The following is a 26244-nucleotide window of genomic DNA, read 5'->3' as shown; positions in this document are numbered from 1 at the left end:
TGTCATTAGACGTAAGATTTAAAGCTCTTGTGGTTGTCACAGCCTCCGTCAGTTAATGTGTCTTCCCCATCTAAACTTTCAGACATCTCTAACCTGGAAAGAGTGAAGAGCTACATTTAAGATCTAAGATCTAATATAAAATAAACAAAAGGACAGATAGAAAACTGCACTTTCTAATGTCCTCGCTCCTGTAGGTGGAACACTCTGAATCTACTAAGGTCAAATCCTGGACATATCTCTTAGGGATAATGTGATCTGTGTCATGGAGTGCTTTGGAGCAGACAACCAGAAATGTGTTCCTAATTCCAAATGAGTCAGGCAGATATATTGACTTGGAGTTGATTATTTTTTTAAAAGGAGGCCAGAAGGAATATAGCAGTATTAGACTCCAGGGATTAAAGAAAGAATTTTTGTTCTTTGGCTTCCTTGATCAAACTTTCTTGGTATGCTTCTTATTCCTCAATTTTATACTAGTTTAACTTTTGAGTTTGCTTTTGTTATGATTTTCAGACTTTGTACCTCTTTTCAGATCTCCGAAACCAGGTGATATGCAATGGTTATTTCTCCTAAACTGATTGATATACCAAATCTCCACTGGTGTCTCATTACATTGCCCATCAGGAGTTTGTAGCATCAGAGCTCCAGGGCCCAGTGAGCTGAGGGATTGTATGGAATTTAAAAAAAAATCAAATTACTGATCCTTAAGACTTATCTTTGGTCCTGAAGCAACTGGAGTTGCTTCATTAGTTTTGTCTCACAATAGGGAGTACTGTACCTGAGAGTGTATTAAACTGTCCAGATTTTTCAGTGGATTTAAGTACTTTAAAAATATGAAATGGGAGTACAGATATGAGGTCATTCCCTCATTTTTCATTCTTCTTGAGCAACAGAACTTCACTTAAGTCTGTGTGACTTTCTTTTTTTAATTTATTTTTATTTTTATTTTATTTTATTTTTTAAAGATTGGCACCTGGGCTAACATCTGATGCCAATCTTTTTTTTCTTTTTTCTGCTTTATCTCCCCAAACCCCCCCTGTACACAGTTGTATATCTTAGTTGCACGTCCTTCTAGTTGTGGGATGTGGGATGCTGCCTCAACGTGGCCTGATGTGTGGTGCCATGTCCACACCCAGGATCCAAACCCTGGGCTGCTGCAGCAGAGCGCGCAAACTTAACCACTTGGCCACGGAGCCGGCCCCATGTGTGACTTTCAAAGTTATTTAATTGTGCCTAGTAAAGTAGGGATGATGGTAAGCTAGGAACCTCATAAGGCTGCCCCTGGACGTGACCCTGAGTGCCTGTTGTGATCACCTCCTGCACAATGCAGTTAGATGTTTTGGTTTTTGCTTTCTGTGGGGTTTTTTTGCATATTTTATACCTCACTTTGTACATGTGACCCCTGGAGACTTAGCCCCAGGTGGTGGGAGCTGGCTTAGAGGTAGAGCTCTGCCCAGCAGAGGCACCATTGATAGCAACTGGTCCACTAGGTCAGATATTACATAGTTAGTAGGCTTGAATGAAGAATGCAGAGAGAGTCAAAACCAGGAGAGTGGCTCAGAAAGGCACTTAGAAAAAAAAGGAAGCCAAAAGCTATAAGGCAAGAGAAGCCATGAGTAAACAAAAGCAGAAGATGGGAAGAGGAGAGTGATGACACTGAGGAGACTCCTGTGGCCCTCAGCCAGGTCCCTGGGAATGGTAGACAGAGTGGGAAGGACACAGACTCAAGCCATGTGAGTCAATTTATTTGTGAACTCACATGCTGTCAGCACTTGTACTTGGCACTGGGTCCTGTTGTTACCAGACACAAACACAGGTTCTTTTACCTGTCACACAAGAGGGGCCAAACAAAAAACTGGAATGCTAGGCTTATGGCAAGGAAAGGGGTTTATTTTGGGTGACGTTAGCTGGGAGATGAGAGTAAGTCCTCAAATTTTTCTCCTTGAAAGATGGAAGGAAAAGGTTTTTAAAGGTTGTGAGGAGTGCAGCTGCTTTAGGCAGGGGGAGCCTGTGGCCTTGCTGGTTGGTGCTTTCCTACCAGCCTGCCTCTGGCCTTGTGAGGCTGCTTTCAGAGACAGGATGGTGAGATAAGGGAATCCACAGGTGGGCATCCTTGGTTGTTTGCCTCCATGATGGATGGTGGATTCTGGTGCCGGGAAGCTGAAGAATTGGGCTCTGGGAAGCTTCAGCTTCTTGATATTCTCTGGATATCAGTTTCCCTGTAATAAACTTCAAGATACCATAATTAGCTAAAACTTTAGTGTGAGTCCAGCATGAGGCCACCTGAGCTTTTAACAATTTGTAATTTCTGTTTGCCTTATGAGGTTCAAAGGTTATGAGGATACAAAAGTTAAAGAAGTGGCTATTTACATATGAATGTAACTAGAGAAGCAGAGAAAGGGGGTGGTGCTTTTGGTTTTAACCCCATATATGCTGGGTTTAATGTAGGGGAACTGATGTCAAGGTCGGCATCAATTCTCCCCTATTTTATTTGTTCCTCACTCTTGAGGGATTTGGGGCGATGACTGGTCTAGTTACTTCTTGTTGAATTGGGGCATAGGTCTGGTTAGAGGAATGATACTGTTTAACACTTATTTGGAAAATTTTTTTGTCCCCAGCTTTAGGTTGACATTTTGTATTATTAGAATTTTTGTACCTTGTTCAGCAGTTTTGAAACAATATTTAAAGGCACATTACATGTCTGACCAGAAGGATAAGAAGTATAGACAACCCAAATTTTAACAGTCCCTGAAAAACAGACTTAATTCCTTGGAGAATCCAATAAAACAGTCCTGAAAACTAGTCTGGACCTGGTACCTCTGGGGATACCTGTTTATAAGGGGCGTAGGTTGGTCCATCTGACTGAAACAGTCTCCTAGTAAGGCAATGATGCAGGTGGGCTCCCAAAGTTAGGCCTATATTGTATAAGCAAGTAACCAGGTATTTAATAAGAAGCATTTCTAGAGAGACAAAAAGAAAAACAAAGTTAACGGTTTGAGCAAATTATAAACCAGTTCCTGAGCCCAGGGGGCAGCCAGTCAAGAAGATTTTTAGAAGTCAGAGTCAAAGCATCTTTTGAAATTTGAAATGTCTCTGATGGTGTCATCGGGTGTTCAGGTATCTTTCTGAGTGGCTTACATAGTAACAGACATGAATCTTAAGTTTATGTTAAGATGTCCAACTTCAGTTTGCAGGACTTCAGGAAAAAGGGCAGTTGCAGTTCTGAATGTTTCCTAATGAAAACGGTAGAAAAAATTGAAAATGTTAGTTTGGAGATTTGTAGCCAGATATTTCAGGAGACTAGAAGAATTCAGGATCTAGTCCAGTTTACAGGTAGAAAAGAAAACCTCAAAGACAATTGACAGAACTAGAATTTAATATCCACAAATGGGTATTATAGTTTTTTATTGAAACATAATTTTTCTCTCTAAAATCACTCTCATTTTTACCAAAGATAGCCAAATTAAGACTCATTGGTTTGTAAAATAAGTCTAGTTTTAATAAACTTGGCCCAATTATTGACATAAGTACAGCAAGAATAGTAATTGATCATATAGATACTATAAGTCTGTTTTGTTGGAAGCTTTTATAAAAAATCTCAGATTTAACTTTGAAGGCCTCTCAAGGCCAGGAAAGCCAGAACAAGAACTTGTCATCAGACTCAGCCTGTAATACCTACAGGTCTGGGTGAATTCCCCTTTTCTCTCGAGGTACCCCAAAATATTCTCAGGTTCCTCGCACCTTTCAGAGAACTGACCTTTTTTACTCACCTGGTAAGGTTACTGGGAACCCTGTAAGCAAGGCCAATATTTCCAAGTGGTTTTATTCCATAAAGTCCAATCTTTGTTCATCAAAAGCTGTCTGGTCATATCTGTCTGTACATTTTTCTTAAATATAATATTCCAGTTAAAGCCACGGTAATATAACCAGTGTTTCCAATTATTTCCTGTTATGAGGAGAACAGATTCTTATTGAACTTATGTAAATAACTGTATAGTCATGAAAACAATATTTACTCACTGAGAGTTTCCAAATTCTGGAGGGATCGGGTATGGAGAAAAAGATAAATGCTCCAATTTTGTTTACAAAGGTATAATCCTCCAAACTGTTATAAGTCATAGTTAGCTTGACAGAAAAGAGAAAAAGTTTTCCTTGAACCTGAAAAAACAAAACATTAAAAAATCAGACATATTGCAAAAGAAAAAGTCATAGATATTATAATTATCTTTATCAGTTCATTTAGTCCCATGAGATCAACTCTTGATCTTTTGTTAGCAGTTCTATGAGGCCATCAGTTTCTCCATTGCAGTTTTGTAATTTCTTATCCAGCTCAGTTTTATAATCTGAAAGTTTATCAAAAACTTGTATTCTAGCAAGTGTCAGAGTCCTTTTCATGAATCTCTCTGAAGATGAAACATATTTGTAAAAGCATCAGAGTAAAACAACTGTCTGTAAATAATAAAACATTTAAAAATGGCAGTTGATAAAGAAATTTGACCATTTCTGTGACATATAACATTTCAAGATACTAACTAGAATTATGCCTGACAACCAAGACAGATGAGAATTTTAGGAATGTTATATAACTTTTTGAACATTATATCAATAACATTTATCTACATAGTATCATAAGGCCCTATGAAACAATGTTTAGTTATTCATTTAACCATGGTGACAAAGATTTTGAGGCCAATACAGAAAATTAATTAGCTGTAAGAAAAATCTTAGCACCTGTGATTAAAGACCTGATAAAAACAATAGAGGAAATTTATTTCAGTAAAACATAAAATCCTTACCCTTCTGGTAGGCTACTCAAAATAAAAAAAAACTTCATAATCTCTTTATCAAGAACAGACTAAAAGTTCAAGAAAATTATTCTTTTTTTTTTTAAAAGATTTTACTTTTCCTTTTTCTCCCCAAAGCCCCCCCCGTACATAGTTGTGTATTTTTAGTTGTGGGTCCTTCCAGTTGTGGCATGTGGGATGCCGCCTCAGCATGGCCTGATGAGTGGTGCCATGTCCGCGCCCAGGATTCGAACTGGCGAAACCCTGGGCTGCCAAAGCAGAGCATGCGAACTTAACCACTTAGCCACCGGGCCGGCCCCAAGAAAAGTATTCTTTTACGAGAGAGAACCAAATTTTAATTTTGTAACAGCTTATTTTTTTATATTAAAACTCGTTCACTTAATTGAGTTCATTTTAATCTCATCCAAAAGACCATGTACAAAACTTTTTTTTTCAGGGTTTTACTTTTACACATCTTTTGTCACTTAATTTTTACATGTAGAATTTGTCCCGTATCTTCTTTCTTTTGTTTTATTTCCTAGTACTTTAGGATAAATTTGTCTTTCTTAACAAAGCAAACAGAAGTATTTTTATGCTTTATATCTTTTTTACTGAAAATATTCACCTTACTTTTCTTGTATACAGACTTCCTAGAAACATGTCTTTTCTCATAGAAAATTTCTCACTGTGTACAAAACATGTTTATTGATAAATCTAAGTCTTTTTAGTTTCTCTGAGATAAGCCAAAAGTAGATAAATTTTATGTTTATTAATTGTTTTAATATTTTTTCTTATGTGGGAATGACCTAGATATTTAATAAATTCTTATCATTTAACTTAATTTTGTAAAACTCTAAGGTTTTAAGTTATCAAAAGGTTTTGAAGTTATTTTAAGTACATATACCATAACACATAATTATTGTTAAAAAGTTCATCCAAAAACTTTTATCTTTTTCACGTCTAATTAGTTTACCTTTTTTTGTTTTGCTTTTTTGTGAGGAGGATTGGCCCTGAGCTAACATCTGTTGCCAATCCTCCTCTTTTTGCTTGAGGAAGATTGTGACTGAGCTAACATCTCTGCTAATCTTCCTCTATTTTTTAATGTGTAATGCTGCCACAGCATGGCTTGACGAGTGGTGCTGGGTCCTGCCTGGGATCTGAACCTGTGAACCCTGGGCCTCCAAAGTGGAGCATGCGAACTTAACCCTATGCCACTGGGCTGGCCCCTAGTTTACCTTTTTTTCAAAAATTATTTAGATTGTATGTAAAGGTTTTGACACATCAGACAAAAATCAGTTATCATTCTAACCTGTTATTTTGCTGACAAATTTGTAGCAGGGTTACCATGAGCTTATTTCACTAGTAAATTCAGGCTGTTTGTCTGCATTATATCTAATGTTGATGATTCTGAAGATGTGCCTATTTTAATCAAACCAACAAACTTAAACAAGACTTTATTTACCAAAGATTATTTCCTATCATGTTAACTTGAAAGATATTTGGGTTCGTTTCTGTTACGTTTAAAAATAACTTATGTAAGTGCTTACTTTAACTCAATTAAATGGAACTGTTAAGTTTGACCATAGCATCTGGAGGTAAAACATCATATATATATAAAAAATATATTTATATTTGATATAAATGATATATTTGATATATATATAACATATAGACAAACATTCACACAAAGACTCCATAGTCATTGTTTTAAAAAATTAGGACAATGTATCACATCTTTAAAAGTCTGTACAAAGCATTTAACAAAGGCCCTCTTTCTAAGTGTATAATTTAACCTTACACCAGTTTACCTTGGTGGGGGGCCTTTATTATCTTTCTAGTACTTGATATTAGCCTCTAGTTTTATTTCATATGGTGTGGGCTCAGTCAACTTTATTGCCTTCCCTTTAGTATAGTTAATTAACATTGTCTGAAGGGTGATTTATCCCCACAGTACAATCAGGCAAAAAGAGATGTAGTCATTTTATATAAAGCTCGTTTAAATATATTAAGTTTTACAAAACTTTATCTTAATTTTGTCAACTCTTATACCTCTAATTGTAACTTTTATTAGGATTCCATTAACAAGTTTCAGTATTATAATACTGTGTAGGGGAAGCATTCCCAGCCAGACATTACATCCATTTCTAAAAAAACATTTAGGCAATGTTGACATGACTTTTTTTATATAATATTAGCTTAAACACTTTAATTTTTATAATCTTATTAACCTTAGTGTTCTAACTGTTGCCCCAAACAAATTGTTGGTTAGGTTTCTCATGATTTTTGTCTTCTGGCTTTTAAAGTTTTTTTTAAACTTAGGTGAATAGAACAGGTCTTTCTGAGGTCCTTTAATTTTGGGGGGCCAGTTAGGGGTCCCTTTAGCCCACCCAAGCTTAGGCAGTGTTTTATTAAAACCTTTGTTTTAACTTCATTCATGTCTGTTGTATTCATCCCATTTTCGTTTTTAATGACTAGCGAAAGATTTCCATCCTGCAGGGATGAGTCCTGTCACTCTTCCCTTTCTGATTTCTCTTTGGTTTTTTTCCCTTTATCTTATTTACCTTATTATTATTATTTAAAAACTCCTTTAAAAATTTCCACTTTGTTGAAAAGAGTCCCTTTATTTTTCCTTAGCTTCCTTTTATTCTTTTGTTAATTTAATGTTTTCATTAGCATCTGTATAACTGTGAGAAGAAGCTGAGACCCCAAGTTTACATTCTCAAGACTAGCCATTGTATTTTCCTTTTAATTTGGTCTTTTTCATAGGTACCAATAAAACAGCTGTTTTTGATGAGAGTTCTCTAAAAATTTTTCAACTTAAGGATCCATTGTTGGGCCATTTCTTTTCACCGGAATCTAAAGAATTTTGTGGTCATCTGGTGTTACAAAAGGAAATTATCCTTTTTTAGACATTGGCTTAAAATTTTAATTAGATCATCTACTCAGAATCAGCCCCAATAGGCTCTGCTTGGGGACAGATGGCGTGTTCCCCATTCCGATACACAGAGATGGACAGATACACAGATAGAGACACAGGAAAACTAGACACCAGTGAACTAGTTCCCAGATTTGGTGTAGAAAGTCTTACAACTCTTCCCTCTCCATATGCATGCCCAGATGGTCCTATTGGACCCCAGATGGCCCTGCCATAAATGGAAGGGGAAGGCTTCCCTGAGGTGGCTTACCCTATTCCAGACTGAGCCTATCAACTCACCAGAAGCAAAACAAACAAACAAATCTAGAACCTGTTTCCCTGCCACAAGAAACATGTGCCTAGGGCCATCAGTGCTGGGTCAGACGGAAAGTACTGGGGGCAGTCCCTAGGGCAAATCGCCTAGGCAGCTGCTGGACCGCTTCCCAGGAAATCCCAGTTGGCCCAGGGCTGTGGAGCTACTGGCAAAGAGCCTCCTGGCTGGCTTGCCAAATTGTTACTGGCCACAAACACAGGTTCTTCTTACCCATCACACGAGAGGGGCCAAAGTAAAAACTAGAATGCCAGGCTTATGGCAAGGAAAGGGCTTTATTTCAGGTGACGTCAGCCAGGAGAAAAATTCGTGGGCTTACTCTCGTCTCAGCTAAAAAGAACCTGTGTTTGTGCCCAGTAACATTGTGACAATGGATCCCTCTCTCTGCTCAGCTCCAGGCAGCATCATTGTCAAGTGACCTGTGCCTTCCACTTGCTTCCCAGCTCACCCTGCTCACTGCTACCATCCTCCTACCACCCACACCCTATGATTTCTGCAAATTGTTGCTCAAGTAAAGCACATCACATCATAACATAAGTTATTTCTTAATTAAAGAGCACAAACAGCACACATGCACACATCTGTATTTATCTTTTTATATCTTTGTCCCATTTTACTCCAGCATAATACAATGACCCGTGGACTATTTCAGCATATCCCCACTCCCCCTTCCTACCACCCTAACAGGCAGTAATGAACAGTTATAGGGGCAGAAGAAGTAAAAGCAGAGATGGAACATTCCAGAGTCACCAGAGTAGGAGAAGAAAGGGCCATATAATTGACAGCTGCTGAAGACCCATTACCCCATTATGGTTGGACTTGACTTGGCTGGTGGCTGATGATACCAGTTCCTGACTAGGACCCAGACTGGGCCCCTTCACCCACCATCATGACATGGTACCCTCACAGGTGCCTTGAGCTGGTTACACACTTTCAGGTTGAAAGAAACAGGCCTGTTCAGCTTTCTGGGGGTGATGAGCATTTATGTCATCAGTATAACCAGGTTTGTTGGTGTGGCACCCAGGCTCTAAACATCATATTTCAATTGGGAGGCTTGTCCTGGGGACTTTAATGCAAGTCATTTATAGGCTGTTAAAGCCTTGATTTTATATATGTATATTCCAGATTTATATCTGGAAAATGGCAGGTCTATGTCTATATTGAGATAAATATAGATATGTGTGTGTATGTATGTACATGTGTACACATATACATACACACACGTATGCTTATGTGTAAAATTGGGGTTTAGGGGAGGTCAAAGAGACAGCAAGTGCATGTGTTTTGAAAATAAAGCATTATGTTAATAAAAGAAGGGATGGCAAGAGTGATGAAGAACAAATCCACTGGCTCCCGTTTTGTAAGAACCATGTGAAAGTAACGAGGTGACAGGTATTCTCAAGTTCCAAAGGTTTACTCTCAAGGAGGAATTAAAAACACAATTATGGGTTAGAAATTATTTTATAATACAAAATTCAGGAAAAAGCCTTTATCTTTTATCCTTAGGTCTCAAATGAAATGTGATCTAGCTGTGTCAGCAATTTTTAGATCCTTGAAAGCTGACAAGTAAGTAGTTAAGAACAAGAGAATTTTTTAAAAATGTCTTTCTTTTACCTCAACATGATAAAGGCCATATATGACAAATCCACAGCCAACATCATACTCAATGAGCAAAAACTGGGCACCATCCCTCTGAGAACAGGAACGAGACAAGGATACCCTCTATCACCACTCTTATTCAACATATTACTGGAGGTTTTGTCCAGAGCAATTAGGCAAGAGAAAGGAATAAAAGGAATCCAAATAGGGAGTGAAGAAGTGAAACTCTCACTGTTTGCAGATGACATGATCTTATATGTAGAAAACCCCAAAGAAGCCATTGGAAAACTATTAGAAATAATCAACAACTACAGCAAAGTTGCAGGGTATAAAATCAACTTACATAAATCAGTAGCATTTCTATGCTCTAATAACGAACTAACGGAAAAAGAACTCAAGAACACAATACCATTTACAATTGCAACAAAAAGAGTAAAATACTTTGGGGTGAATTTAACTAAGGAAGTGAAAGACCTATACAATGAAAACTACAAGACTTTCCTGAAAGAAATTGATGATGACATAAAGAGATGGAAAGACATTCCATGCACATGGATTGGAGGAATAAACATAGTTAAAATGTCCATACTACCTAACGCAACCTACAGATTCAATGCAATCCCAATCAGAATCCCAATGACATTCTTTACAGAAATAGAACAAAGAATCCTAAAATTCATATGGGACAAGAAAAGACCCCAAATTGCTAAAGCAATCCTGAGTAAAAAGAACAAAGCTGGAGGCATCACAATCCCTGACTTCAAAACATACTAAGAAGCTACACTAATCAAAACAGCATGGTACTGGTACAAAAACAGGTGCACAGATCAATGGAACAGAATTGAAAGCCCAGAAATAAAACCACACGTCTATGGACAGCTAATCTTTGACAGAGTTACTGAGGGCATACAATGGAGAAAAGAAAGTCTCTTCAACAAATGGTGCTGGGAAAACTGGAAACCCACATGTAAAAGAATGAAAACTGACCATTCTTTTTCACCATTCACAAAAATAAACTCAAAAATGGATCAAAATGGATCAAAGACCTAAATGTAAGACCTGAAACCATAAGGCTTCTAAAAGAAAATATAGGCAGTACACTCTTTGACATCAGTATTAGAAGGATCTTTTCGGACACCATGTCTTCTCAGACAAGGGAAACAATAAAAAGAATAAACAAATGGGACTTCTTCAGACTAAAGAGCTTCTTCAAGGCAAGGGAAAATAGGATTTAAACAAAAAAAACCCCAGTAATTGGGAAGAAATATTTGCAAGTCATATATCTGACAAAGGGTTAATCTCCATAATATATAAAGAACTCACACAACTCAACAACAAAAAATCAAACAACCCAATCAAAAAATGGGCTGGAGACATGAACAGACATTTCTCCAAAGAAGATATACAGATGGCCAATAAGCACATGAAAAGATGTTCATCATCACTGATCATCAGGGAAATGCAAATCAAAACTACACTAGGATATCACCTTACACCTGTTAGAATGGCAAAAATAACCAAAACAAAAAATAACAAATGTTGGAGAGGTTGTGGAGAAAAAGGAACCCTCATACACTGCTGGTGGGAATGCAAACTGGTGCAGCCACTATGGAAAACAGTGTGGAGATTTCTCAAAAAATTAAAAATAGAAATAACATATGACCCAGCCATCCCACTACTGGGTATCTATCCAAAGAACTTGAAATCAGCAATTCCAAAAGTCCCATGCACCCCTCTGTTCATTGCAATATTATTTACAATAGCCAAGGTGTGGAGGCAACCTAAGTGCCTGTCAACTGATGATTAGATAAAGAAGATTTGGTATATATATACAATGGAATACTACTCAGGCATAAAAACAAATTGTCCCATTCACAACAACATGGATGGACCTTGAGGGAATTATGTTAAGTGAAATAAGCCAGGCAGAGAAAGACAATCTCTGTATGACTCCACTCATAAGTGGAAGTTAAACATGTAGACGGAGAACAGATTAGTGGCTACCAAGGGAAAGGCGGGGGTGGGGGCTGGGCACAAAGGGTGAAGTGGTGCACCTACAACACGAATGACAAACAATAATGTACAACTGAAATTTCACAAGATTGTAAACCGTCATAATCTCAAATTTTTTAAAAAATGTCTTTCCTTTCTCTGGTTATAGATGCTTTGGTTTCTTTGGACACTATTTTATATAAAATGTTTATTTATATAAAATGTTTATATAAAATGAGTGTTTATCCTAGAAATCTTCTATTATGAGATTATATTTGTAATATATTACAAAGGGGAGAAAGTGATGATGTTGAGACTTGTAGAGGTTGGTGACATTTCCCATAGGTCTAAGACTTGGTTTACCAACAGTGAAGGAATGGGGAGGGGAAGAGGCTTTGGCTTGGGTTTTTTTTTAACGTTTTCTATATTTTCCAATAAAAAATATTCCTATTATAAAGATTTCAAAAAAAACGTAGGGTAAAATTGTCCAACTTCCCTGCATCCAAACACAACCACTCTTGGGCATTTTTTCTTCTAGCTTTTTTAATGAAAAGTTGAGTGTTTTTGCATGTTTGTAATCTTACCAAATTCATAAGTTTGAGTTTTTGCCCTGCTCTTTCATTCTTACATTACTGTCTAACAGTGATAATTGCTTAGGGTACATAAATAGACATATTTGGACTCAAATTCAATCTTTGCCGCACAGTAGCTGTATGACCTCAGGAAAATCACTCAGTTTCCTTAGCTGTAAACTGGGGTGATAGTAAGAGAATCGATGTGGTGTATGGCGGCACATGTAAGGCTGCTGGCCAGTAGTAAGTATAGAATGTGTTTTTAATTGTTAGCTCATGAAAAACTCTTCTTAGTAATATTTATTCCATCAAATGGTGGATGCATAAAGGCTTATGTTTATGCATCTTTTGGACATTTATACTGTCCAAAAGCTTTTCACCATCATAAGCATCTTTGCATATAAATTGCCCATCATTTAGTTTTAGGAAACTTAAAAAAGGGAATTTCAGGCTCAAAGAGTCTTTTAAATATATTTTTAAATTATCTTCTAAAATAGCTGTCCAATTTATATTTCCACTGGCAATGTTCCCTGACAAAACTGGATTTTTAGATCCTTCTTAATTTAAAAAGTGAAAATTGTATCTAGTTTTAATTTGAATTTCTTTATTTTTTGTAGTGAAATTAGACATTTGCTTATTTGTTTTTAATGTTAATCTTTTTTGTCAGTTGTCTGTGTCTTTTGCAGATTTATCAAGTTGGGTCTTAGAATGTTTCTGGTATTTTTGTTTTAAATATGTTGTCTGACTATAAAAGCTTTTAAAATTTCCTCTCATTTTGATTCTTTAATAAACAATCTTTTTGTCGAGCCAATTTTATTTTTTCTGTTTCATTTAAGCTCATAACTCCTCTCCCACAGTTCCTGCAGGGCACTGTTTCATGGGGCCCTCACTCTTTAGAACAAGAGAGCCTGTAGCTTCCTCTACAGTTAGTGTTACATGTCACAACCTGTCAGTCCCAGCAGTTTACCAACTGTTGACAAGCTTCCATTTGTACAAAAATGTTATGTTTTCCTGACTAAGGTAAATTCAGACTTATTTTTTCCTTTAAATTATTTAGGAGTAGTGACTATTAAAATTATTTCCAGTGCCATTTAAATTCTTCCTGGAGTTATTTGTGTGAAAATTGTCCCCCAAGTATGTGAAAATTGTGCTAAGATACAGGAATCCATAAAACAAAATGCATATATTTTCCTAAACTTTGCTCTTCCCGTTTTTAGAATTTTATAGAATCTTCTATCATGCTGTTCGAATCTGACCTAGAAAGTGGGAAGTTTATTGACATTACAAATCAGGAAGTTTCTGACTTAGAAGAAATTGGCTTTGGCAGTGAAACAAGATCTGTTCACGTTAAAAGTGGCGTGTAAGTAGTCTCCTGCTCTGAGAACCTCGAGAGATTCTTTGGTGTTTAAAATGGTTGGTTGCTTGGTTCTACATCACCTCTGTTCCTCTTCCTTTTTTCCCTACTAGATGGGTTGCCTACCAGCAGAAGTTCTTCTGTGGAGAACAATACATTTTAGAGAAAGGGAAATACAAATGCTTTTTTGACTGGGGAGGATCAAATAATACGATCATGTCAATACGACCTATCCAACTGGTGAGTTAAGTCTGAACATAACCAATGCCAGGGCACGTAATGTCATATGACTGAATATGTGGAACATTCTTTTTAAAAGTGGAACTGTTGCATTATGTGTATATAGAGAAAAAATGCAACAGCATATGAGTTTCTATAGACTCCATAGAGAGCTGGTAGGTGGCATTAGCACATAGATGGTATGGCTCTGTAATCTGATCAGTTCATTCATTCAGCATTTATTTAGTGCCTCTGATATGTCAAATACCACTGACCACTGGAGACAGAACATGAACGAGACAGGCCTGATAGGTCTGTCTCTTAGAGGAGACAGATGTCTGGATAAGTAATTACAGTATTATTTCTGAGAAGGTAACATGTGAGCAGTGCTGAGAGAGCAGGGGAGAGGGCATCCAGAGCTGGGAGTTGGGGACCATGCCAGCGAGTAACATCTTAAGGGATATTTTGCCAGGTAGGGAAGTGGGGCTGGAAAGGCAATCCACAAGGAGGGAATGATCTCCTCGTGTGCAGATGGCCAGTGTGGATAACAAACGGTGCAGAACAGTAAGGTGCCCATGAGATGATGGTGTGGGAAAGGGAATGGTGGAAGCTCAGACACAATCTTCTAGTGGACACAGGGGCACATGTTCTTCCAGATACAATATTACTAGAAATGAATTAGTAATAAATACTAAAATTATTATAAGGTAATTCAGTGAGTTCTTTGAGGGTCATAGCTAGTTCAAGGAATCTAGTAAAGTGGCCAGACCATTTTTTTTCATTTTCCAAAGGATATTTTCAAAACTCAAAATCTTTTCAAATTTGCTGTTTGAAAGATTATATGATTGCAATTTTAAACATGTTTTAATATACTTTTCAGGAACCACTTGGGATAAATGAACCTCCACATTTGGTATGTTTAAAAATATTCTTACAATTGTTCAATTGTTACTAAAAGTATTTATTCCCCTTCTCTTCAGTCTTTCTCTTTCCCCTGGATAACTTTTATGTGTCCATGTGCAGGGCAGTCACTTGGTACCCGTGAGCAGGAGATGCCCATCTCTGTTACGGGGGATGTTGGCCTGGATCTGTCACAGTCATGGCAGGGTGTCAGCTCTGACCATGTTGGAGTCGTTTTGAACCTTTGCCACTCTTTCTGTCCTACTGCCCACCATTCTTCAGTATCACATTCTTATTCAGCACAGTATTTTACATTGTCTGTGGAGGAGCCCACTCACTGTAGAGAAATGGCTGTCTTGGCATGCTTATTATGTAAATGTATTTCTAATACCCGAATCAAATGTTTCTTAAAAGCGCTGGTAACATTGCTGCCCTGCTGCTTCATTTCTAGTGCGTTCATTGTTTAAAGGATCCACTGATGCTCTGGAGCCTAATGTTTGTGTGTTATCTATTGGGGGCTAGAAATTTTGCTCATTTAGTGCTTCTGATAGCTCTGTGAGGTCAGGATTAACCCGATTTATTAATGAGGAAACCAAGATTGAGAATTTGTGTCATTTCACCCAGCTAGAAGTAGCAAAACAGGCATTTTTCTTAGTGTCTGACTCCACTTAACCACATTTTCAGGATTTTACATCAAGGAAAGACATATCACAATATGAGCAGTCCAGCCATCGAGGGAAGAGAGGGTGACAGACATTGCTTCCTCAGTCTCATTTTAAATAAGAAATTTGGGAAAATTTCTTTCAAAGAGCCAAAACAGTGATTCATTTATAATATTTGACATTTGCTAGCTTTACATAATGCTGAATCTTTTTCTTGGAGTGTATGTTTTTTGTGTTCACGTCAGTGTTTATTTCAAATCAGCTGAGTTTAACCATGTTTCTGTTCAGAGTTTTCATGTTTTATTATTTTCTGATGAGCTCAGGCCTATTGGGCACGTTTCCTTTCTGAATATGTTGAGTTGTTTTATCTGGAGACACTTCCTGCCAGAGCTTTATTTTGAATCTTTGAAAACTCCAACTGTGCAATTTTAAAGTACTTTTTCCCCATCAATCAAGATAACATGAGTAAATTAAAGAGTCAAACAGGGATAATTCCAACCTGCACATCATCTGAGTTTTAAGTGCAGATAAAAAGTCACATTCTTTTAAGCCCTGTTTCTCCCCTCCTATGTCTCTGCTCTTTTTTACGGACTTCCTTGTTTGGTTTGGGGCGGATTGCTCGGAGGATTTTCTTTACAGTATTTCCAGTCCAACTTGAAGAGAAAGGAAGCAGTAGAAAACGCCCAGTGAAATCACCCCACTTCATGTTTCTGGATGTGGCTCAGCTATTTCCTTGTGAAATAAACGGTTCTGACAGGTATATGATTGCTGGATATTTGGTAACATGCAGACAAAGCCTCCTTAGTTTACCCAGTATCAAAGCTCTTATTATTTCTATTGGACCAAATTTTCAGAATGTTGTGCTTGTTTTTGTACTTACCCAGAGAAAAACAAATGGGTCTTGGCTGACACTCTGGTTCCACTCAGTGACTAGGAAGTATTTTCTCCTTCACAAGTAGCTGTGATGGGATTGACAATTCAGATGCTGTGTTCAGATGGGGTAGTTCTTTTTCCTGTCTGAGGAATAAGAAGGAGGTTACATCTCAGAGTTCAAGTCAGAGAAGGAATTTTTTTATGCTGGTGATTTTAAAGGGAGCCTCATGCAACCTAAGAAGAGAAAAGCCAGAAAATATTTGTGTGTAGAGGTTAATATACATCGTGAGAGTTATGCTAATAAAAATATTACTGCTGATGTGTCAGCATATTATGATGAGATATATCTTATTTGGGACACAGAACACCTCCTTTTATTGAGAAGATTGTTTTTTTCCTGCATCTGAAGATCAATCACTAAGTCTTAGTGCCAACTCAAAATGTGCAGGATCGTTATATGGTTCTTCATAATTAGGTGGCATTTTATTTTTGTTTTTAGTTTTTTACCAAACAAAACAAAAAATAAACAGAATGTGTATTATGTTCATAATGTCATCATCTCTGCCTCTCTCAGCAAGTCCTGAATATCAGACATCTCATTAGATTAAATCTTATAAAAATGAGTTTAGTTTTCAGGCAGGTTATAGTCAGCCATTCTCTAGGAATTATAACCAGTTCCCCTCTTTGACCCAACTAAGGACATTTCTTCCCCTCCTTTTTTTTTTTGAGGAAGATTAGCTCTGAGCTAACATCTTTGCCCATCTTCCCCTATTTTATATGTGGGACACTGCCACAGCATGGCTTGATAAGCAGTGCGTAGGTCTGTGCCCGGGATCTGAACTGGTGAACCCCCAGCCACCGAACCAGAGGATGTGAACTTAACCGCTACACCACTGGGCCAACCCTCAGGGACCTTTCTCTTCTAGAATCTTTTTCAAGTCCATTTGCAGATGTAATTAGAAATTTGTATTTCTTTAAATATTGAACCCCTCTTCCATTTTATACATGATTCTGGCCAAGAAAAAACAACCAAATATTTTCTCATATTAGATAATTTGGCCGCATTGATTTTTAGAGTGGTCGCAGGATCTTTAACCAGTTGGGTTACTTTTCTGATGTATGGGAGATAGGAAAATATAAGTTTTAATCAAATATCAGTCAGATTTAAGAGCAGTAGAGGAAAACACTTCTTTGTGGTTCTACAACAGGATCATTTTTATAGACTCTGAGGGCCAGAAACACTCAGGAAGTACTACTTATCTAAGTAAAGGAAGCCTCTGTGAGTAATCAGGGAAGTAAACTTATTGTATAATATGTAATTAATGTTAGAACTACAAAACACTACAAGATGAGGCAGTGTAATTTATAGAAGAATGGGAATGGACTGTTCTTTGTTGGCGTGTTTGTGTGAGGGAGGTCCAGGGGGCCACAGTCTCGTCTGGACAGGAGAGAAAGTTTCTCATAGAAATTATGTTAGCATTCGAATAAGTAAAATTACACTCAAAAACTTACTGTGATATTGTAGAACAAGCACGACTTCTGTCTCTGGTCAGCAATTAATTCTTGAGTTTTTAGTTTGTCAGATTAAAGACCTATTAAATATCTTCATGTATATCACAAATGAAAAAGTACATACTAAAAAGAATTTCTGCAAAATCTTCATTATAAAGTGATGGTAATTTCTACCTCAGATGGTAGTTCTAAAGAAGATACAAAATAAGACGTGTAAAAGGCAGCTTTCAAGCCAGTGGTGCCCGTCTGGTTTTTTTGCTTCTGTACAAAAGCAAAACAGCAGAACAAAAGTTCTGTTAGGAATTGAGCCATGCCCAGATGGCATGGAGTGATGGGTGTAGTTTGAAATAAACTCATCTTGTTCATCTCACTATTCACCTATGTTCTAAGCAACCTATCTGAGTTAGTTTGTACATTTATTCTCCATTAATCTGGAAAGGAAACCAAAGTAGTGATTTATCAAAATGGCTTTTTCCCATGACTTAATTTCATCAAGAGTAGAAACTACAATTTAATTATTATAGTTAGTAAACACAGAGTTGGTTTCTTTATGGACCATCCTCAGAACATTATTATGAGAATTATTCTATTCTGGGGGCATTTACAAGGTAGTCAAAATGAGGTGTTACTTTTCCAGGGCTGGTCAAATTTTGGGTGAACCATATACCATATCTCATTTTTGCAGGAAAAATAAACTCAGATCAGCATTAAGCCTGGTTTTGTAGTTTGATCAAAGAATATTTTAACCCATCAAATAAAAAAGATACTTTATGGCAGATTGTGTGAGTGTATGTGTGTGTCTGTGTGGATTTTAATTAATGCTTCTGAGTATGAATACTGAGACTAACAACTAGAAGTGGCTGCTGTCTATACCATCTGCAGTATGCTTACCTTGCAGTGTCACTTGACCAGAATTTGACATTTTGTGGCTTAATGGTTATGGATTGAAATGGAACTCTTAAGCTCAGCAATATAAAAATAACTAATTCAACAAAGTGGGAACATAAGTCGTGAATGAGTCAGCCATGACCTCTGTTCTCATGTGGTTTTTCCAGTTCTTATTGTGAATTAAGATAATATTTGCATGTAGGAGAGATTATCCTACGTTTTTGGAAATTAAATGTGATTTACTTTTCAGCCTCATGCTTTATAAACCTTTAAGTTAAAAAACATAGTCCAAGAAACCACTAACCAAAATATATACTCTTATCCAGGAATTTGGGGGCATTTTCCCTGGACACATAGAATGGTTCTTATAGAGGGACTTGTTCCAGAGGTCTCTCTCATTGTGGACTTCCTTTTTCTTGCTCTCTTCTGTATCCACCAGAGGGACCATGATAGAACTTGCTGGATTGGACCTCCTCAAGGCAGGGAGTCCCTGAGCGTTGCAGTGCTCCACATAAAGCCTGGTTTCATGCTAGGAAGTCCTGGCAGGCAAGCCACAGTTCACCAGGGAAATTGGTTCTCTCACCTTCCTGGTTTTGGCTGATTTTTGATATCAGACTAAGCAAGGTCAGAGCAGAGATAGCTAAGAAAAGATTCCTCAGAACTCAGAGACCATCAGTCTCTAAGAGGACCCTTGTGAAGATGAAGGAGGTGAACATCAGCTGCTCAAAGAAGCTTTGTTCTCAGTGGCACTGTGAGCAGGAGAGAAGGCGGTCTGTTCATTAGGATGCGTCCTTAGCTACAGTCTACAATGCAGGCCTGTCAGTGCAGGGTGGACCTGTGGGCCTTGTTATTTCAAGGCTCCCATGTGTTATGAAATATTTATAGGGCTCATTAATTTTTTCTTGCCTATTAAAGATGCAAGGCCACTAGAGTTGCAGATTATTATATCTCTGGTTTAAAGGGAATTATAGCTGAGATTTCATGGATTTTTCTTGACAAAAAGGACTAAAGCAGAAATTTAGTTGTATGTAACTGTAAGCTGTATATTCAAGGTATTTTTATCCGCAAACTGAAGCCTGTAAGCTGAAATGCATGATGCACACGTCTGTCTTTCTTCACCATAAGTCATCCACTAATCCTGTCATTGCTGTCTTTCCTGCCATCTGCTCCTGTGCTTTCACAGGCAGCTTACACTCTCTCCTTCTCTTTATTAACTGTGGATCAGGAGACTTGGGGAGAGAAAAGGCATACCAACCACACCGCATACCATCCAGACCTCCTTTGTGTTCAGCGCTAAATTGCTCCTTGTTTTATGCATGTAGTCTCACCACAGGGGATAATAATTATTTGATACAATGGACAAGGGCCACACTTTAGTATGTGAACCCAGAATCTGGTGCAAGAAATAGATAAAAATGATAAATGTAACATTCCTGGAAATGTGTAAGGAAAAAAGATTGTGAGTTTAAGCAAAATATCATTCTTAACATGAGTGAGTCTCGTATTTTGCTGAACTTTTTATAAAGACATAAAACTAAAGGTTTTAATTTGCTTTTGTGGTGGTGTCAAACACTTGTTTTCTGTGTAATTGTTGTTTGTTGTTTTTGTAGCTCAAAGCATTCAGTAAACCCAGCTTCCAAGGTGAATGTATAGATTTTACAAAAGAGATTTCTGATTTGACTTCATTCACTCCATGTTCTTTTAAAGTTCTTCGGGGTTGGTAAGTATGCTTATTGAGTGTTTTTTACTGTTGTTTAAAAACGAAATTTCTTTTAAATTTACAGAGATTTACTTGTTTTGTTTTTTTACATGGTGAAATTATTTTTTTTTTCACTTGAGGAAGATTAGCCCTGAGCTAACATCTGTACCAGTCTTCCTCCACTTTATATGTGCGTTGCCACCACGGCATGGCTGACAAATGGTGTAGGTCTCCACCCAGAATCTGAACCCATGAACCTGGGCCACCAAAGCAGTTTGCCAAACTTAGCCACTATACCGTAGGGCTGACCCCCGCCTCAATTTTTTTTAATCATTGATCAACTGCTAATTAGCCTCTCCTAACTTTGCCCAACTTGTTTATGAGCCATTGTGTAATAGAGAGAAACAGAACACTGATGAGCCAACTTCTGCAGCATCTGGGTGATTTTTTGTCTTACTGTTATTTTAGATTATTTCCTAAATATTTTGAATGTTTATATTGTATGTTTATTGTATAGGTAATAGAATGCTATCAAAAATTAATGTTTTTGTCTAGTGAAGAAATATTAAAATTTTAAAAGATCTTTTTGTTCATTATAAGGTCACAGGGCATTTCTGTGGTTATCTAGAGCTAACCTGGTCCAGCCAGAATACACTTCTGGTGATTTTAAAATATAGGGCTAGGCCCTAAATGCAGCAAAATGAAGTAGTATTAGCCAAGTAATTTCTCCCTTGGGCTCCTTCTTTTCAAAAGGGCATGTCTGAACCAAGTTTTTTGTGAGTGCTGTATTGAAGATAACTCACTATTGAAGATTCTAAAGGGTTCATTTCTTTTTTAAAACCTCCACTAACTATCAGATGTACAGGGCACAGATTTTATATACTGATGTGTGGTTCTAGGAATCTAGCTGCTGTACTCACCTAGACTGGAGCAAGCTCATCATTAGATAAGGATAATCACTATAATTTGATCCCAGGATTTTGTATTTGAATGTACTGAATGAAGTGAAGGTTTTTAGCTTAAAACAGATGTCTTATTTAAAATTTCATCTCTATCATTTAAACCTTGGGCAAATCATCTAACCTTTCTAATCCTTAGTTTTGTTGCCCATAAAAATAAGCATATGTTTCTACCCATAGAATTACTGAGGACACAGTGAAATAATACATGTAAAGTGCCTAGCCTATGTTGGTACATGGTAGTCAATAAATGGTGGTGATAACTTGTATTTTTAACTGATGCTGAGTATTTGCTGCTGGTGAACACCAGATTTTTCTGCCCTCCTCCCACCCCAGTTCCCACAGCAGGATGATGAGCCCACATTGCCAACTGAGGCAGTTTGACTGACTGTCTGACTGCTTGGTTTTTAGCTGGCTCCTGTATTACCAAGAGGATTTTTCTAACAATCAGTGTGTGTTAGAAGAAGGCCTCTATGCTGACCTCACTTCCTGTGGCTGCCCAACATCTAGAGTCAAATCTCTCAAGCCCATTGACTATGTAAGTACTTTGCTGAATGCGTATTTATAAGACTTTTTCTTGTCCAGTTTAATTACCATGAATGATAATGTGAAGTTGCAAGAAATGATACATAGGCAAATATAAAAAATAAAATATATATTATATATAATATATATTATATTTTTATATTATTTTTATATAGTTTGTTTATTTTATATATTATATATATTTTTCTTGGGCTTTTTTTGAGCAGGAATGCTAAACTCAGGAACTAGAGTAATATAGGCCTTGGCTTAACTCCCAGTTTGATACTTTAACCAATTTGGATGATGTTGGCAAAGTCACCTAGTTTCCTCATCTATAAAAGATAATAGTATTTTATAAGGCCACTGGGATGTTAAATCAGACAGTGCTTGTAAAATGCCCAGCACATGGTGAGCACTCAGTCAGGACGAGCTATTGATGTCATGATTGTAATTGTTATAGCTGCTTAATAAAAATAATAACCTGATAATTTTATGATTCTGTTAGATAAATCACATGGTCTGCTACTCAGGTTTACAGTGTTACTTATTTAAGAAATGGATCACCACTGGTATTGATTTTAAACCTTGTTTTGGGGAACTAGGGCTTTCCTGCCTGTGCTGTGCAAAATTATCTGGGTCACCTTGGAGGCCCACATTTATAGAGTAAGTGGTTTCTCCTTTCTATCACATTTATTCATAATTTTAAATGTGAGAAAAACAGGATCGCTACTCTGGGGCATCAATTCTGGGCTCTGAGTTAGTAGGGTCTGGGAAATAGTGAGGGTCTGGGATGTTTTCAACATGTCTAGTTATGATGACTCCCAACGAGCATTTGCCGAAGCTGAGATTTACACAGAGATGATTGGAAGCCCTAAATAGTGGTAAGAGTGACTCAGACCTTTCAGCCACAGCTGCTCCAGGGATGATGGCCATACTTAGGATCTTTGAACCAACCTCAGCAATGTAGTCTAATTTCACAAGGCATTCCTGGATAGAGTATTCTTGGTATCAGGCTAAGAATAGAGTCTTGGCTGAGGAACAAGGATAGAAATAGAATCCTTGGTTTCTCTCAGTGGCCTCTTAGACACCAACTTGGAAAGACTAAATGGCTACCAATGCTTTTTGTCTGTTGGAGGAAAACTAGTAAAAAAAAAAAAAAAAAAAATAATGTGGTCCAGTCAGCTTCTCCAAGTATTGATGAGGCTGAAAAAGGCACTGGAAAGTAGTCCACATTTCCTGGGAAAGGAGCTTTCATAGCAATTTTTAGTGGTCAAACTAACAGACAGATGTTTATTTGGTATTAATTATAAAAGCAAAATATGTAGTTCTAAATATGAAAGTACCATCTTGAGAGGATTTTGCAGGACTCCTAAGTCAATGAGCTAAACAAACTAAATTTCTAGGGAGGTATTTTAGAAAAAGAGTAAAAATTACTAAGTATTAATAGTTTTCTTTTAACAATTACAGTTCTTTTACATCCATGAAGTCAAAAATGAGTCATTAAAATTGAGTGAAATGGAGAGAAAGAATTGTTTTCACATAAGTTGTGATGTACAGTTGCGCCTCCCTGTTTCAGTCCCGTGGAATCCAGGTGGTGTAGGTGGAGGGGCCTCTGGGGAAGGACTTGAGTGCTATAGCCTTTTCACTCCAAGAACTGATTAAAGAGTATATTCAGTTTCTCTAAGGACAGCACATTTGTTTTCTTAATGCCTTTACATGGTATGTTTTAAATCATTGAAAGATCTTTGTTGAAGGCATGTCTAGGTAGTAGGTTTGGTGCTGAAGTGGAAGGAATATGAGACAAGATTGGGCATCCCAGCGAACACCCTCAGATTGACCATGAAGTGGCCTCAAGAGGTAGAATTTCCTTGGTGAAGTCAACCATGCTTCACCTTGGTGGCCCTGAAACTCCGACTTGATCAGACCTGGGAGAGTGATATGTAAGCCAGAAGGTCAACTTGGTAATTTGTAGCTGGTGGACTCTGGTGACTGGAGTGCTTTGAGAATTCTGTCCTGGGCATTTTTCTACCTCTCTGGAAGAACATGGGAAACTACATTAGTCATCAGAAGGTTATTTGTTGAGCTCAAGATTTGGATAAAATAAGGTCAATGTCTTGGGGTTAACTTACCTAGGCTAACATTCCCCACAAAGGAGACTGACTGCCCAGGGTCTCAATTGCTCATATTCTCCAGATTCTGTATCTTCTTTCCCTGGAAAATGCTGGATGCACTCTGGCTATGCTGCTTCTCTGATTCCTTCTGTATCTCCTCTCCCACTCCTGTGTTCTTACTTAGGGATTGATATGCCTTTTTCCATAGATTTGTTAATATCACTGGATATGCCATTATCTAGCGTGATTCCGGATTCATTCTGGGAAAGGTTTCTGTCCAGTTGGTTTGACTTTTCCATATATATGAGCTAATCCTTTGATTTTGCTTTTATTAGTTAAAACTTCAGAATTCTGAGGACATTTCCTGTAGTTGGCATTCCAAGATGTGCTGTAACAAAGTGCTAAAGAATCACAGTGGTACAATGTTGAGGAGTCTTAAGACTTCATCTCCACAGGAGATCAGTATGTCTTGCAGATGACGTCTGCTCCAGGCTGATCTCTCTGTGCACAGACATTTGTTATCGTGCAGAGGATGTCCTTTAACAGTGAAAGGAGCTGGGAGCATAGTTTACAGTTCTGCTTCTCACTAACGTGACCTTGGGCAAATCACTTAATTTATTGGGACCTCCGTTAACTCATCTGTAAATTTTCAAATCTTTGACAGCCTCCAGTTCTGTTGCAAATAAGTATTTTGGGCATATTTCTAATTGGAAATGAGAAAGAATGTGTCCAGCCTTAGGACTCACATGGTCTGAGAGAATTCGATGGTGTATTAACTATCAATAAGTTTATGCTATATAACAGCCCCAAAACAGTGGGTTAGGAGCTGGAGGTGGGTGGGAAACCTAAGAAAATGTTTTAAGCATCAGCCTGGCAGTGTGTGGGGTAACCTGCTTTCATCATGTTTCCATGGGAGCAGGAGTCTGCTCATTGCTCCTTTAGTGTCTCCAGGGTGGCTTGGCATGGAAGTTTGGCCTCCTTTGAAGTAATAATCCAATCCTGGCAGCTGTAAGCAGGCAAAGCAAAAGAAACATTATAACAAGAGGCTGTAGAAAAGCTTCAAATGAAATTATGATGGTGATGACATAAATGATCTTAAGAGGCAGAATAAGAATGGGCAAGACAGTGATTCATTCTGTGCAAGAGTCCTGAATAAGGGGCACAGGTATGAATAGAGAGGACTGTAAATTCAGCCACAGGACAAGAGGAAGCCATGAGTTCATAAAGTATAGAAGAGTTTTGTTACTATTAAATTTTCAGCTGAACCCATATATATTTAATAGTATTAACTACTGTGTACATTTTGAAAATGAAGGCTAACAAAAAGCTACAGTAAAATCACACTTCCTAGTGAGACATTCAAAACTTTTCCCTTTAAATTCAGGCAGAAGAGAAGGTCTCTGCTATCACCACTTCTATTCAACATTATTCTGGAGTCTAGACACTTTAATAAGATTAAAACCTAAAAAGGTAGAAAGGAAGAAACAAAATTGTCAAGAGTATGTACAGATAAGATATTAGGGTTAATATGAATTTTTAAAAGTTACTGGATACAAGATAAAGAGCAATTAAACTATAGAGTACTTAGGAATAAATCTAATACAAGACAAGTAAGTCCTTTATGAGGAAAATTATAAAAACATTGAAAGACAAAAGATGCAGAGTTATTTTATAGATGAAAAGATTCAATACTGTAAAGATGTGGTCTTCTCCAAATTAATAAAATTTCAGGGAAAATGCTTACAGAATCTTTTGTCTTTTTTAGGGGGTGGAGTGATAAAACATGACAAGCTTATCCTAAAATTGATTTGGAAAAGATAGGGGTCCAAAGTAGCCAAGATAATTGTTAAGAGCAACAGGCGGGATCACTTGTCCCACCATATGTAGATTACATTATACAGCAATGATAATTAAAATATTGGGCATTGGTGCAAGGAGATACAATAGAACAATGGGATGGGTGAGCACAGGAACTGACCTACATAAATAATGGAATTTGGGAGGTGACGGAAATAGCTTTACAATGGGGCTGTTATGAACTATTACATAAATGATGTTGAGACAGTTGGCCCTTTCCATGGAAAAAGATACAGTTAGAATCTTGCTTTACCACAAACACAAAAATAAGTTCCAGATGGATTAATGGCAACCTAAATGTGAAAAACAAACTTTAAAACTTAGAAGAAAATTTAGGAAACTATCCTAATGATATTGGAGTAGGATGAATTTAAACATAAATCAACAAACGTCAGTAAGAGAAAGGCAAAAGACAAGTGTATGGGTTTCCTATGGCTGCTGTAACAAATTACCCCAAATTTAGTGACTGAAAACAACAAACTCTCTTAGAGTTGTA

General features: G+C 37.4%; 1 protein-coding gene and 1 long non-coding RNA gene across 4 annotated transcripts in view; one reads left to right on the top strand and one right to left on the bottom strand.

Moving 5' to 3' along the window:
* Nucleotides 1-26244, top strand: part of CRYBG3 (crystallin beta-gamma domain containing 3) — a 106700-nt gene that overhangs the window by 61659 nt on the left and 18797 nt on the right. For 2 of the 3 annotated variants that reach the window (XM_023623964.2, XM_023623968.2), the window contains 5 exons: nt 13407-13549; nt 13657-13783; nt 14643-14675; nt 20208-20317; nt 21667-21793. In XM_023623964.2, coding sequence (XP_023479732.2) covers nt 13407-13549; nt 13657-13783; nt 14643-14675; nt 20208-20317; nt 21667-21793 — 540 coding nt within the window. Of the gene's footprint in view, nt 1-13406; nt 13550-13656; nt 13784-14642; nt 14676-20207; nt 20318-21591; nt 21794-26244 lie in introns of all 3 variants that reach the window. The other variant, XR_011429352.1, reaches the window with a different exon arrangement.
* On the bottom strand, nt 1867-24897 carry LOC138919294 (uncharacterized). The gene is made up of 5 exons (XR_011429354.1): nt 23910-24897; nt 16205-16341; nt 3768-4155; nt 2827-3230; nt 1867-2226 (listed from the first exon to the last, which is right to left on the bottom strand). It is a non-coding gene; the product is annotated as an uncharacterized lncRNA (long non-coding RNA).

This window comes from Equus caballus, chromosome 19, assembly GCF_041296265.1.
Source record: "Equus caballus isolate H_3958 breed thoroughbred chromosome 19, TB-T2T, whole genome shotgun sequence".
In the NCBI taxonomy this organism is placed as follows: domain Eukaryota; kingdom Metazoa; phylum Chordata; class Mammalia; order Perissodactyla; family Equidae; genus Equus; species Equus caballus.
This window is presented reverse-complemented; position numbering and strand designations above follow the sequence as displayed.